This window comes from Dendropsophus ebraccatus, chromosome 9 (genome assembly GCF_027789765.1).
Source record: "Dendropsophus ebraccatus isolate aDenEbr1 chromosome 9, aDenEbr1.pat, whole genome shotgun sequence".
Taxonomy (NCBI): Eukaryota; Metazoa; Chordata; class Amphibia; order Anura; family Hylidae; genus Dendropsophus; species Dendropsophus ebraccatus.
Window position 1 is genome coordinate 98,423,677 of NC_091462.1, and position 16,111 is coordinate 98,439,787.

General features: G+C 43.8%; 1 protein-coding gene across 3 annotated transcripts in view; it reads right to left on the reverse strand.

The window, feature by feature from the left end:
- The window catches only part of RBBP6 (RB binding protein 6, ubiquitin ligase), a 38,796-nt gene extending 23,454 nt beyond the window's left edge, over positions 1-15,342 (reverse strand). For 2 of the 3 annotated variants that reach the window (XM_069983986.1, XM_069983985.1), the window contains exons 1-3: positions 14,694-15,342; positions 6,803-6,902; positions 5,912-5,948 (exon numbers count right to left, since the gene is read on the reverse strand). In XM_069983986.1, the coding sequence (XP_069840087.1) occupies positions 5,912-5,948; positions 6,803-6,902; positions 14,694-14,859 (303 nt within the window). In that variant the 5' untranslated portion in view covers positions 14,860-15,342. Of the gene's footprint in view, positions 1-713; positions 5,949-6,802; positions 6,903-14,693 lie in introns of those variants that run through there. The other variant, XM_069983988.1, reaches the window with a different exon arrangement.
- Between the last annotated feature and the right edge of the window lie 769 nt (positions 15,343-16,111).

Here is a 16,111-nt window from a genome sequence, read left to right on the forward strand (position 1 = left end):
TGGAAAAAAAATAGGTTTTAAGGCCCTCGTGCACAAGGCTGTATTGTACCGCAAATATGGCACCCATAGAAGACTTAAGGGCCAATACTGCATTTCTATATCCCTCTGATCTCATATGAATGCACTAGAAGAACCTCCATATGAAATCATAGCATGAAATAAAAAAACACTGCTTATGAGAAAAAAATACTGCCATAGTATGGTGCTGTACAGGCACTATATGGCAGCACAGTGTCTACATCACAGGTGTCAAACCTTCAGCTAGTGCAGGACTTCCATTCCCATCATGCCCAGACCACCAAAGCTTGGGCTATTCAACCATGATGGGAATTGTAGATTTGCAAAAGCTCTGTGGTCTATATCTAATATGAAGGAAAAATGGACAACATACAGGCTGTGTGCACAAGGCCTTAGCGTAAATTATACATGTACATATCAGAATGATTAGCTACGACATTACTATCAAAGAAAATACACAAAAGACATTAGGATAGTAGAATATAAGCCAGTTTGAAACCTTCCCATAAAACAAGTGAACGTTCCAATGTGTGGTAGTCAGTCTGCTGTTCCTATGGCAAGTGTGGACTGGGGGGGGGGGGATGAAACCAATATGGTTATTATGGCTTAATAAACAGCGGAAATGGTATAAGAAAATACATAAGAGCTGCAGGAGTTATTCTCAAATGTAAGACATTCCAAGGAACACAAATGGCTAAAAAAATAGTAAATTTTATTTTGTAAAAACATGTGACTCATATTATACACATGCTAACAAAAATAAAACTCAAGGTAGGGCACAGAACTGCATAGGAACCATCATATACTTGCACAATGAAGGCAAATACAATAGCCACTCAGATCAACAGGTTAAAAATCAATGTTAAAATTGGGGGGAAAAATACGATACAGATAACTTAATACTAGACCATAAAAGCAATAGAAAAGACTTGTATTGTGTGGACATGAGGCAGCGAGTCAAGTCTTCTAGCATTAGGATTTTACATACATAAGAGGCATCAATTGTAAATATGCAGAAACCAGAGAATGACGGATGATGAACACTAGGAAGTTATCGAAACCATCCAAAACTGTACAGACGCTGGTTCACATACTTGGTGTGCTACATAGACGTATTGTGAGGTGTAGTATATATTGTATGTGAGGGACAGAGCCGATATCACATGCATGGGCTCTATTAGGTTGGCAAATCCAAGTCACTGTCACTTAACTAGAGCCACCCAATAAAATAGGAAACTAACATGATTGTCATGGGGCCACAAAAAGAAAACCATGGAGTCATGGCTAAATAAGGTTGAGTTTACACCTGCATTGGACGCTCTAATGGGAGTCTCCGTTACAGGTTCCAGCTTAAGTATAGTGCCTTTTTATCTGTAATGCTGGAGACCTGACAGATCTGTCATGAGGTTTGTCAGTTCAGTATGTAATGGGTCCTCCAGTCCCAGTGATGGCGCAGAACATGAATGCAATACAAGCGTGCAGATGTGTCACCTATGCTCTGCAGATTTTTTTTTTTTTTGGGGGGGGGGGGGGGTCGATAATATTAATATTGACAGTGTGAATTGTGTCAAAGTCAGCATGACTCAAACAACTTACATGACTTATCCCTGGGATACTGCTCGGGAAAGTGCTGGCTACTGATTAACCAAGATGAATGAGGGTGACTTGCATTCATGTGACAGGCTAGCCTCAGAGGTCCTGCCACATACTGCCAGGGGGATTCATATGAACATATTCCAAGAGTTCTTCCATAAACTTTTTGGCCCGAGTTTCAAACTAAATGTACTAAGGAATCTGTAAACTTGCGGTAGCAGAGTCCAAACTATATAATGCACTGAAACAATCTGCTATTGTTCTATGGGCAAAAGGTAGCAGGAAAGTTACCTCAATGGGAGAACAAAAATAGCTGACGGGATGGATAAATTTATAAAAATAATTTATATGGAATTTAGGAGATGGAAAGTCAATTCTAGGGGGGGGGGGGGGGGCGAATTGGTAACCACGACAGCAGACCACCAAGCCTAAACACATTACATAAATATGTTTAGACAAGAGATTAAAGCGTACCTGTCATTATTTACGCTGATCAGATCACTGTGAAATCAATTCTGCCGACAGAAGCTTGGGTATCCACGATACGACTACAAGCCCTATTGGATCAGAAAGGGACTTGAGCACAGTACCAACCTGGTGTGGTCACGGACAACCGAATTACCAGTGGCACACGCTGACTGGGTCAGTATAGATGACAGGTACGCTTTCTGCCAGGCCACTATGCCCCTTCTCTGGTTGGTAGGGACCTCCATGACAGGCATTATCAGTGGGACTCTCTGCTACACTAACAGGCAATGGGTTCAAAATGCCTGCCAGCAACCAAACCAAGTCATTCCCCAATGTGATTTTACATTTTCACAATACATTTATATCTGTAATATTTGGTTTATAGGGTCAATTAAAATGACTTAAGGAAGCTGAATGTCCTTCCTCCCATCTACCCTCCTGAGTCAAGGTACACTAAAGATCATGTCAAGTGTCTGTATTATCACCCGGAGCTTTTAATGTGAAGCTTCAGCTAATAACATTTTTTCTTATTACATACATGTTGGATTGGTAAACCAAGCAATACATAGGCAGATCAAAATAGCTCTTTGTATCAGACATTGCATTAACCACCCATTCTTCCTCATTTCCCCTAAACAAGTGTCTTTTTAACCGGGAAAGGAGGGCTGAGGGAGTTTAGAGTAAAAATTGGAGTGCTAACAGGACATATGAAAAATGAATTGTCTTAACCACACATCACCACAAGGGAAATTCTAACCTATAACACTTATTTCCTCTTCACATGATAAGGGTATAAGTGATTGCAATGGGTCAACTGCTAACACCCACTGCAATATTGAGAACGAAGTCCCTAGTCTCCCATCCCAAAAGAGGAAGCACTCCACAGTTGGGGGGATAAGTGTCCTAGGCTGGAATTTCAAAACAACTGCAGAAATTAATAGTACAAGCAATTATAAGAAACTCTGTAATAGGTTTTATTAGACAAAAGAACTTCTGTACTCACAAGGCTGTTCTGCCATCCCCAACCCCTCATGTCTTATTTGTTGCAGAGAAGCAAAGTGAAGCTGGGTTTGCTGTGTCCATTATAACCTATGGTGGGGCCGAGGGGGAAGGAGTGAGCAAGGAGAGGAGAGGACCAGCCCTGCAGTTTGCAGTATAGGAGCCAGCACAGCACAACATCCTGCAATCTTAAAGTTCCCAGACCAGCACTGAGCAGTCTGACCTGTGACTCCAGCGTTTTCTGTGGCCAGTCTCCAAACTGCAGGGCTGGTTCTCTCCAGTTTCTGCTCACTCATCCTTTTTGGTCCCTCTCCCCATAAGTTAGAATGGAAACAGAAAGCCTATCTTCACTTTGCTTCTCTGTAATGTAGAACACTTTGCCTGACAATGAACAGATAAGTGAGGGGGGAGGCTGGAAAACAACCTTGTGAGTACAGAAGGAAGCTCTTTTGCCTAATAAAACCTATTATGGCATTTCTTATAAAATTGCTTGTACAACTGATTTCTGCAGAGTTGCTCAAAGCGACAGCTACACTTCAGTGAACAAATACAGGCTTCTTAGACTACTAAAGGTTGTGACAGTGCAGAGAAAGTTTTAAAGGGAAACTAAAATCAGGTTAGAAGAATCTAACCAGCTTTTACGTTTCCATGGGGCCAGAGATGCTGAGGAATCAGGTGGTCTGATGCACTGAGGTTGGTACTACTGCCCTCAGCACACTAACCCACCCACCCGCTCGCTCCCTCCATGAATATTCTGACAGCGTCCTGTGGTGATGTGGTCAGATCAGTATAACAAGGGCTGTAGTACTACCCCAGGTACACTAGACCACCTAACTAGCATAATGAAATATATTCTATTAAAAAAAAACCATGGCTGCGGATGACACTACTTAACCTTATGGAAACATAGCAGATTAGATTCTTCTAAATTAGAAAGTCAACTTTCCATAAGTGGGATATTAAAAGGGAAGTTCTGTTTTTCTTTGGTAACAAATACAAATTTATTCAAAGTAATTTAAAGGGAGCAGCATAAACTAGTGACAGAAAAGCTGAACAGATCGCTGTATAACTTACACGACCCTGTTCAGCCGTTCTCCTAATATGCAGGAGACTAGGATTCTTGCCCCAACCCACCCCCCAGCTGCTGATTGACAGTTATCTGCCTATACACAGCATGGATAGATAACTGCCAATCAGCAGCTGGTGGGCTGAGTTTTCTGCGTCTCATGAATATCCAGGACTACTGGGCTCATGCACATAATGGAGAGGACTACTTATTGTCCATGTTATTCAGCAGGATATCTCTGGATCAGCTGCACAGAACAATGTAAGTGATCCATCATTCTGTTCAGCTTCTCTGTCACTAGTTTATGCTACCCAGATATAGGACGGCATAATCCTACTGACAGTCTCTTTAAAGTTAAAGCAGTTCTCCACCTAGGATGAATAAAGGTCCCAAGGCAATAAGCTCATGGCACATTGTTCTCTACTGGGACAACTGGAATCATCTGTGTGGAGACCTAGCAAAAAATTGAAAATTTTCCTGCAGCACCACCTAAGAAGAAATTAAGCACTACAGTGTGCCCATTTACATAAATGGGATGTCTATAATTCAGGAGGAGTTAGGTGCTCCAGAGCAAGAGAAACTCTGGCCAAGAGGGGAGGATCCTGAACATGGTATTCTCCAATAACTAAAAATTTACGAATGGGGAGTTTTCTAAAAGAGACCCTGAAATCTGAAGAAACTAGAACGTTCTACCACCACAAAGGAAGCAGTGATGGCAGATTGCTCACCTCTCTATGGTTCTTGCCTGTTCAGAATAACGATAAGATACGCAGAGCAAGAACAATGCCAACAAGACTAAAGATATTCCTAAGCTTTTGTGATGCATTGGGACATGGCAGAGGTAGCTCCACCTAAGGGTGTCTAATATAAATCAGGTCAGATGTCGACCTGCACAGCTATGGCCTCGTATATCTAACACATTTCAACTAGAACAGGCTGCTTTGTTCTAAGACTCTAAACAATTTACAAGACCATCACGTCTCCGCTACAGTACATGGGCTGTGGGTGGGAGGCTGTTCTATCCTTGGCAGCTGAAGAGTTTAGCCTACACATAGCAGTCCAAGTTTTCTTGCTACACACATCATGAAAAAATAGTTTTATAATAAACCCGTCGAGCAGTAACGTCATATGTATTTGTAAGTAGTAAATGGTTTATGACATGTCACATGTGACAGACAATAGGACAAGGTCGCAGTCCAGTGTGGGGAAGGTGCAATGAGCAGGTAATCTGTAAACCTGGTATAGCCTAAAAGTTACACAAGACACTGCAACAGAAGCATTTCATATAAAAAGGCATTTCCATAGTATGAATCATTAAAAATACAAAATGTGAAAACAATGTCAGGTAGAGGCATAAACATTTTCCTTTGCAAAACTGTATATATTTTTTTTATAGTCTGCAAAAAACTACAAATCACATAGAATACTTTATTGCAGTAAACAGTACAAATATCGTAGTTAAAACACAACAGAACATGACATCATGTTCACACAAGTGACCGATCATACAGACGGTACAAGGTCCTGTGTAACAGGATAGAACTAAGCATTCAATATGAAATACAGTGGCAGAAGGAGCATGCACTTTCACACAAAGTGCTCATTATTGGCAGTGGGTAAAATAGTAAAATACATAGTATTCACAATTTGCAAGTTGAACAGAACAATGAGGGGCAAAAAAAAAAAAAAAGCAGGTCAATGCCTGCAGGTTAAAATGGCTGGAGAAAAAGAGGTATAAGGAAAAAGGGTGATTGTGGGGTTACATACTGATTTCGATGTTCCACTCACTGGCTCAGCGCGACTTCTGAAAGGCAAATTAAAAGGATAACAGAAATTAGTGTTTCAGTATGAACGCTCTGCACTGCGTCAATTATATGAAATATTGGACAAATGTACGTCAATGGAAGCTGCTCCCCTACAATGTACAGTGCTGGGCTTATACCTCCTGTCCACTATTAAGAAGCAGTTCACAAAAAATTATTGGCCCCCCCAGTAGGCGCTGGAATGAATATTCACCGCAGCTGATCGGTGTCCCGCGGTGCTGTTTAAATCCGGCATGCACTCACTTTAGCTTCTGCAGTGACTCCTCTTCTCTGCCTTGTAAATAAACGCCGGAAGTCACACGCTTCCATAGAGACTGCATGGAAGCGCGTGAGTTCCGGCGTATAATCAGAGGACAAAGAAGAGGAGTCACAGCAGAGGCGGATGTGAGCGTGCGCCGGAATTAAACGGCGCCACGGGACCAGAACTAGCTGCAGTGAGTTTACGTTCCAGGGCCTTTGTGAACTGCTTCTTTAATTTCAGCTGATCTGTGATTGTGTGGGCACAGTGATACTACCTATGCAAACACCTTGATGTTATAGTATATAAAAGGTGCAAATGGGTTACAAATGTGTACAATCATGGCATGCCAACATATCCTGTTCTTTTATGTGATGGAAACTGATGACCGTGTTCTAGTTTAGTTATAAGTTGCTGGACACACCCCAGTGACATAAGATGTGGCCTGTCAAGGTTTCTGTTCCTCTGATAGCAGCAATAGCACAGAATGCAATGCCATCCTGGAACTGGGACATAACCCTCAACCTTGATGTAAGCGCCAAAAAAGTCAATACCAAGCAACACGAGATCTGTGCAACAAAACATTACAGAACTTACATGACATATGTCTTGGTTGCAGTTTTCACTCCTCCAATAGGGATCCTCCGAACAATGACAGATGAATTCTTGGGAATAAGAGCAGTCTCGTCTGTGTACTCTATAGTGGGCGGATAAGAGAAGTCAGATAGAGGAACACAGCATTGCTAAATATCTGATGAATCTGAGCGCTGACGACACAGGAATATACACTGTGGGATCTTTGAAGGTGCAACAAGGAAAACTAAACATGCAGCTTTCTTCTAGCCTACAGAGGAATGCAAAAGCCTCATAAAAATACACAGGATACACAACCAAAGATATACAGCCGACATAGCATTCTGATCTGTGGGATATCAGATCACAGCCTTGTGTGTATGGAGACATGCAAAGAACCCTACAATAGCAAGTCTTCCCCAGGATATCAGCCATGTAGCAATTACTTATTCCCCTTTTACCTCCTAAACAAACATACTCTCCATTGGTTTGAGAGTGAAAGCATGCATATACAATCATGTATGTTTATTTCCCATATTCTATGCTGATCTGAGATTCTCGCTGCGAGTCCGGCAGGTCCTGGCAGTTCCCACACACTATATACTCCTACCGCCCTTAACCCCTTCTGCTCCCCCGCTGTAAGCATACATTACCTCTCCTCGCTGCACAGGCCCGGCGTCCTGCTCTCCCGTCCGGCCAATCAGTGTGTTGCCCAGCCGCAGCCACTGATTGGCCGGACGGGAGAGCAGGACGCCGGACCCGTGCAGCGAGGAGAGGTAATGTATGCTTACAGCGGGGGAGCCGGGCGGGAGCAGAAGGGGCTAAGGGCGGTAGAATTACATACTCGCTGCGGTCGTTCAGTATATAGTGTGTGGGAACCGCCAGGACCTTACGGACTCGCAGCGAGAATCTTGCTGCGAGTCAGTTTGTGTGAATACACCCTTAGTCAGCCATTAATCTGATGTTGGCAGTGTGTCCTAACTGCACCCACCACAGATCTATAGATTGAAGGAGCCACATTGCGCTGCCAAGTGATGTAGCATCCTCATTGTATAATCAGACAACACCATACATCTGCTAGTGATGGAGCTTGGTATTGTAGTCTAACCTTATTGACTTAAATGGAACTCAGCTACAATACTAGGCACAGCAACTACCCATGGAGCCACCCTTTAATAAGCTAGTCAGTGGGGAGGCCAGAAGTCAGGCCCCATTAACATGATAGACAGCCTATACTAACGGCCCTATTCCACGGAACTTTTTCGAACGATTATCGTTCAAACGACTGCTCGTTAACTATATTAGTTCTGTGGAATAGCTGTAAACGAGCGAACGACAACAGCAAAATAGTCGTTGAGTCGTTCACTATTTTTTTTCCAACATGTCGAAAAAAATTCGTTGGTCTTTCAATAATTCGCTAATCTTTTCGTTGAATAAAAAAAAAAAAAAAATCTTTCAGTCGTTCTTGAAATGTCTACCTACATTTCCCCACGTTTTAAACAACCATGTAACGATGCAACGACCGCAAAAAAATCGTTACACTACAGATATTGTTCACGTTCCCACACGTATTATGTGTTATCGTTCGCTTAAAAAAAAAATCATTAAGTGCTCGTTAACCAGCGGTCGTTGGAGCAAGTCTATGAATCGTTCTGTGAAATAGGGCTTTAAGGCCAAAACTACCCAACGTGTGGCTCCAGCAAAACGACAACCTCAAGCATGCCAGACTGCCAACATATAGTACTGTTATATCTTTAGTTATATAACCCAGCAGATATGTACACACCAAGTAACATTTATCAGGGAGGTAAGCGCAGTTTTCCATCTCACAACATTCGTACATTCGCTCCTTTCCTATTCATCCATACAGCATGTGTCTAGTGCATTTTGCAGTATTTGTATGCTGAACTCCACAGGAAATGAGCACCAAAGGGGCTCAAACAATAGGATTTCAAATGTAAAGCAGGCCCAAACCGGCCAGGAGTGCAGTCACAAAGGGTCGATCCTGATGATGAACAACAGTTCAGAAAGCAGTGACCCCCAGGGGTGTCTATGTAATTTACTCTTCCCCAGTAATCTCTATCTGCTGCTTAACTACAACTCCCAGCATACTAGTAGTTGTAACCTTGGAACAGCAGAGGAGCCATAGGTTGGGGAACACTACAGTAGAGGCTACCACCACCACCACCTCGCTCCAGTATAGTCAGGAATCAGTGTTCCACCAGTGTCCAGGCTGTGGGGATTCTAACATGCCACCAATAAACCCCTCTCTAATGCATTTCCTACTATCCAGTAAGTCATGGACCACCACAAAGCCCTTGACTAATGGTGTGTTTACACAGGCAGATTTATCTGAGATCTTTGATGCCAAAACCAGGAACAGACTATAAACAGGGATCAGGTCATAAAGGAAAGACTGAGATTTCTCTTCTTTTCAAATCCATTCCTGGCTTTGGCTTCCAAAATCTGTCAAATAAATCTGCCTGTGTAAACGCACCATAATGTTGGGATTACCCAATCGCAGCTTCTACACAATTACAAAACTAGAGCACATGCTGTAAACGTCCCAGCCAAACACGTGAACTCTCAGGGTTATGAAATGCTATGGCAAGGTGATTCACAGCACAAGCAGTCACCAGAGCCTTGAGTCAATAGGAGTTCCCATAAAGCTGCCACATGCCTCACGCAGCCATCAGCCACAAGCTAATCCTCCCAACCCCCAACAAACAGCCATGGGTGCATGCTTTCAATGGGAAGAAGGAAATAACCCACTGCCAGACACCTCGGAGGTGGTTTATCTCCTGTGGGAACCATCATACATATCAATTTGGAGCAACTTAATGGAAACCCATAACTAGATCCATGTTGCCCTAAGTGAATGCTGACAAGCTGCCTCACTACAATGCATGAGGTTTTATACTTAAATATCAGTTTCTTAGAAAACATACCTGCACTGGCAGAAGCTTAAGGTTAGCCACCCGGCTCATCTCTCAAAACAGCTAGTGGGTGGGGGTGCCAAAACAGGGAAACCCACCAATCCGATATTATTGACCTTAGCATAGGCAATCAGTATAATTAGAGATGAGCGAACCTGGAGCATGCTCGAGTCCATCCGAACCCAAACGTTCGGCATTTGATTAGCGGTGGCTGCTGAACTTGGATAAAGCCCTAAGGCTATGTGGGAAACATGGATATAGTCATTGGCTGTATCCATGTTTTCCAGACAACCTTAGAGCTTTATCCAACTTCAGCAGCCCCCGCTAATCAAATGCCGAACGTTCGGGTTCGGATGGACTCAAACCCGGTTCGCTCATCTCTAATAATAATCCCTTTAAGCAGATTATAGTGGACATGTTAACACCTTAAAAAGCAGCAGCACACTTGAAGACCACCCATCAGGGCAGGATGTGGTCTAGGACCATAGATTTACTAAGAGAGAACAGTGGAGGCAGTGGACTTTAGAACTGAAAGCAGCAATGTAAGGCAAAGCTCACATGACTTACTGGAAAAAACCATCATGGAATCCATGGCAGAAATCCAAGATATATCAGATACATTTCTTGAAATAAGCCACTGCTTTTGTTATTGTAGCACAATACAGACATCTCTACATACTTGCTCCAAGCCAGTTTAACACAGATTAGATATGATGGGACCATGGAGACCTTTCCATAAAGATCTTTAGTGCACAGAAGTATTTCAATAAAGCTGGCCAGCCACGTATCTGCAGGCTAACCACCACCAGACAAGACAGGGAAATTCACATGTACAGAACCTGTGGACGGGTAATCGGTGTAGTGAAATGTATCACCACCCGGCATCATCTACCAATAAACAGGAGCAGGGCAAAGGTCATTACAGAGATGTGGAGATTCACACACTTCCTGCTCCCAGCATCATATTGCTACATGATGCCAGGGCAGTGATACATTCTACTATACAGCTTACCGTAGGGGAAACTGCAAACACCATGTCGAAAAATACCTATAAGCTTCACAAATCCATGTTAAAACTACAAGAGGGTTGTCCCATCTCACCGCCTCGTTATAGGCCTCACACCAAGGTGGTATTTATGGCTCAAGCACTACTGTCCCTATTTTTTAAACATCATTATACTTAAAGTGGAACTGTTAACAGGTTACACGATTCTAACCCACTGGTAGCCCCCTGTTGTGCATGGGGTGCAGAGGAGGAAGGTGTGTCACTTACCTTTCTCCTCAGCACCGTTCCCCTGCTGTTAGTGTAATCCTCGTTTCAGAGCACCATTAGGAGCACTGCCCCCCCCCCCTCCTTATAGCACCAATCCAGCCCACTCCTTCCATTGATTACCATTAAAAAGAGCAGGGGGCTCGCACTGCTCCTAATGGGGACCAAGGATTACACTGCTAACTGCACAGGAACGGCGACGAGGAGGAAGGTAAAGAAGAAAGTGATATACCTTCCCTCCTCAGAGCTCTGTGCACAATAAGGAGATTTGTCTAACCTGCTGATAGTTCCCCTTTAACATGGGAAGACCCCTTAACGGGGCATTTGAAGAGACAAGCATCACAAGATAAAGACACTACCACTATGATTGCCCATTATCACTAGGCTGGCCACTTGATAAGTCAATAGACTAGAACCACTACATACACCATTTACAGTGCTTTTTCTCAAAATGAGAACTATGAGATTTATGAAAGGGTGTGAATACACACTTGGTGTAAACTGCCCACAGCAACCAATCACAGCTCAGCTTTCAGCTCTGGTAAAATATAAGAGGAGCTGTGATTGGTTGCTGTGGGCAGTTTACACCAGGTGTATATTTTCACCCTTTCATAAATCTCCCCCATAGTGTCTATATGCTCCAATAGTGCAACCTGGGTCTCACCAGCTTTTGTAGAACTACAACTCCCACCCTTAGGGCCCTATTACACGGGACGATCGTGTGAAAAATCGTTATATCGTTCAAATTTAATGGATAATCGTTCAGTGTAATTGCAGGCAACGATCGAAAAATTGTTCGTATGTCGTTGATTTAGTTCTGAACCTAAAATTATCGTTAATGGTTCGCTGTAATTGCACATTCGTTCGCTCAAGTTCTGCATTTTTTCACTAATTGTTCAGTGTAATAGCACATTGCCCATTGTTTTCCTGACATCAGAAGGAATAAACGATCGCAATAACGATTTTATCTAACGATTATCGTTCTGTGTAATATGGTGAAAGATTTTAGGTTAACGATAAACAATCTCGTTTGCGATCGTTTATCGTTAAAAATCGCTCCGTGTAATAGGACCCTTACAGGTTTGTAGTTGTACAACAGCTGGAGAGCCACAGATTGAGGGTCACTGTAAAGGAGCATATACTATGATGTCTTTAGTTAAACATCTACTTTAACAGGGTTGCCCAGGATTAGGTAAAAGTCCACAGACAAGAATAGACACTGTTGTTGCAGCTCAGAAGCGAGTGAGCAGCAATACCAGGCAGCGGCTATAGATAAAGTCAGTAATTTGTGAGTTGTGTGCATTGCCTCTTCATTCACCCAGGGGGCATGGGACCCTTATGATAGTTGGGAGTCCCACTGTCAGCACCCCAACAATTACTAATACTCAGATAGATGATAGATAGCAGATACGTTAAAATCTTGGGATAACACCTTCAAACATAACATCAATGGAAGGAACCAGGAATCTCTGATCACATTAATAACTTTTGTTGGTTCCAACAACAAAAATAATCCAAAAACATTCAAAGAAAATTATTAGATTGTCAACAACATTATACTCTGAATTTAAAGGGACTGTCTCATAACTAAATCTGTATAGAGAAATGCTCTGCAAGTCGTGGTTCTCCAGCTCCCATAGGAGTTTATGTTTTGTCACAGCTCGGGGAACACTAGCACAGGGGATAGGGGATTATTGTGGTGAAACCCCAGCCCACCTTGACAACGGGGTTCAAAGTCTGTCTGAATGGAGTGGTTCTCACACGAGTACTGTTGTTCAATTCTATGGGACTGCCAGAGAGAGCTGAACACTGTATTATGAAGTATTTGGCGGTCTCACAGACAGTGAATGGAGCTGTGCATGAGAAACCGTCTCTCCATTATGTATATACGGAAAAGTCTGGAGTCCTGTTCTCCAGATAGCAATAGGTTCCAGTGATCAGATCCCATGCTTACATGCAATGTTAAAGGTGAGATAGTCCCCATACAAAGTGGTGTTCTTGTATTGGACAGTTAGGCTGGGTCCACACTATGTTTTTGCAATTCACTCAACGTATCTGTTACTTTTAACGGAGAGAAAAAAAAAACATAGTCAACACTGCTTTGAGTCGTTAAAAAAAAAAACGCATCCATATTGATCCTTTTTTTTTTTATAATGGAAGTCAATAGAAAAATGGATGCAAACGGATGACACACGATTCCATCCGTTTTTTCCATAAAACGTATACCATAAAGGGATTGCAAAAACGCAGTGTGAACCCAGCCTTACCTCCTATGCACAGGATAGGAACAACTAGCAGTTTGCTGGCGGTCCAATGAAAAGATGAATGCAAAAAAAAAAATAATAATAATATATTATATTATATATATATATATATATATATATATATATATATATATATATATATATATATATATATATATATATATATATATATATATATATATATATATATATAGTGCCCCAATAAATGTAGTGCAATGTATGTGCATGCAGTCCTCAATATACTCTCTATGGCATGGGTCTCCAAACTGTGGGCCTCCAGCTGTTGCGAAAACACAACTCCCATCATGCCTGAACAGCTAAAGCTTTGGATTTAGCTGTCCAGGCATGATGGGAAATGTAGTTTTGCAACAGCTGGAGGGCCGCAGTTTGGATACCCATGCTCTATGGGGCTTCTGAACATTGCCAAGAGCTGAACTCTAAGCCCCATAGAGTGAATGGAGCGTTGGGCAGTACACCACATTCATAGAGAAAATCTGTCCTCTGTTCTTGAGATCCGCAGGTGGTCCAGCACTCCCGCCAATCTGATATATATCCCCGTGTCTGTGAATAGGAGTTACTTCCCAAAATGAGGTCACCCCTTTAAAGCGAACCTATCACCACGGCTGCCAGGGTGGAGCCCTTATACTTAGCCCTTCCTCGAAGTACCATACCCCGTCTCATTGATGAGAAATCCCAGTCGGAAGCCGTGCGCACGCTTACCAGTAGAGATGAGCGAACCGGATCGTTCGGCATTTGATTAGCTGGGGCTGCTGAAGATGGATAAAGCTCTAAGGTTGTCTGGAAAACATGGATACAGCCAATGACTATATCCATGTTTCCCACATAGCCTTAGGGCTTTATCCAACTTCAGCAGCCACCGCTAATCAAATGCCGAAAGTTCGGGTTCGGATGGACTCCAGCATGCTCCAGGTTCGCTCATCTCTACTTACCAGAGATGAGTCTAACACCCATAGCGAAATACTAGAGCCATCATTCTCTATGGGCGTTAGACTTCTCTCTGGTAAGGGCACACACACGGCTTCCGACCTGGGATTTCTTGGCAACGGGACGGGGTCCGGGACTTCGAGGAAGGGGTAAGCATAAGGTGCTCAACCAGAGAGTCGTGCCGTCTTAGCCCCGGCAGCCGGGGTCTCCTTTAATAATGATATATCAATAAGACGTGCTACAGATGTCTAAGCGGTGGGAGCCAATGCTGCATACAAGCCAGACATGGAGTTAATGGCGTTTTTCTATGGGCCAAATGCACATGCTGCTCTCCCTGATTTGAATATGGGGTGTAACCAGGAGGTGGCCCCCCTGGTGGGTTTGGAAAGAAACCACTGAAGCTATGGCCTCCCCTATGGCCCCCGACCACCACTGCATTACAACAACACAAATCCCGCATACACCTAGGGCAGAGTTCAGCCTGTGGGTCACGTGATTACCTTCCTGCGTCTGCGCGTTGGTGATCTGCAGGTCGCAGTCGGCCGCCTTCAGCCTCTCCCGGCCCATGATCTGCTTCTTCAGGTCGGCCAGGGAGATGTGCAGCCCGTCGAAGGTGACCGTGTCATAGTTGAGTTTGGAGGAGAACTTATAGTGCACACACGACATGTTACAGCGCTACAGAGCACACACACCGCACTACTACACCACACACACAGGGGACACAGGGAGCCGGACAGGAGCCATCGGCCCCGGCCACACTCCGCCACACAGTCCAGTCCGTGCGCCCCTCCGGGCAGTCCGTACAATCCCCGGCACAGTCCGTAGGCGGAAGCGCCGCTCCTCCTCCTCACAGTCCGTGTACAGTCCCTTCCAGGCGAAGAATCCGTCCTCCGGGGCCGCGGCGGACACAATAGAAGGGGCTGCGGCCTAAGGCGGCTCCGGCAGTTATCCTCCTCCGAGAGAGAGAGAAAAGCCCGCGAATCCGGAGACAGCGACAATCCCAGTCCCGAGTCCTGCGGTCACCGGTACACGCCTCGTCCTCGTCTTCTCCTTCTTCCTCACGTTGTCTTCCTCCTCACGGCAGTTAATGGCGGAATGACCGTGTCTCTCACACTTCACGGGGTTTCCAGGCAGCTCAGCGAGGGCGACGTTCCTGCGTCAGGGACAAAAAGGGCGGGGACAGGACGTATCACGTAAGCCTCGCGGCGGCCATTTTGGATGTTGGCAGCTTTTGTTTATTGTTCAAATGTTCCAGGTCAACCGTGTCCCTAGCAACCACCTAATTAAGGACACGCCCTTCAAGGGTGCAAATGAGGACACGTTATGCTGCATTTACACGGAACGATTATTGTGCGATAACGATCTAATTCGAACGATAATGGTACGTGTAAACGCAGCGAGCGATCAAGCGACGACCGAGAAATCGTTCATTTTGATCTTTGTGCATGTTCTCAAATTGTCGGTCCTTTGCAAAAAATCCGCAGATCGTTCCGTATAAACAGTCGTTCACCGATTTAACCTATGTGCGAGATAGGCTTAAGCGATCGCAAAACAATTTTTTTCGTACGATATATCGTTCCATCTAAACGCTGATCATTCTAAAAAAAAATCGTTACTTCGAAATTGTTAATCGTACGATCGGGCAAATTATCGCTCCATGTAAAGGCAACATCAGACCTATACCCGCAAAACCATTCAGTCACTGACTAACTGCAAGAACAAGACCCTGTGCAGAACCCTAAGTAGTAAGGATCCCATTGTAACACAAAGCTGAGGACGAATATGTGGAAAAAATGAGGTGCGGACATATCTGTGCACAGCCCCCATTTAAGTAATAATCCAAAATTGGAATAACAGAACTGACTTATGGTCCGTTTACACAAAGCGATTATTCGCCCAATCGATTAACGATTTTGAA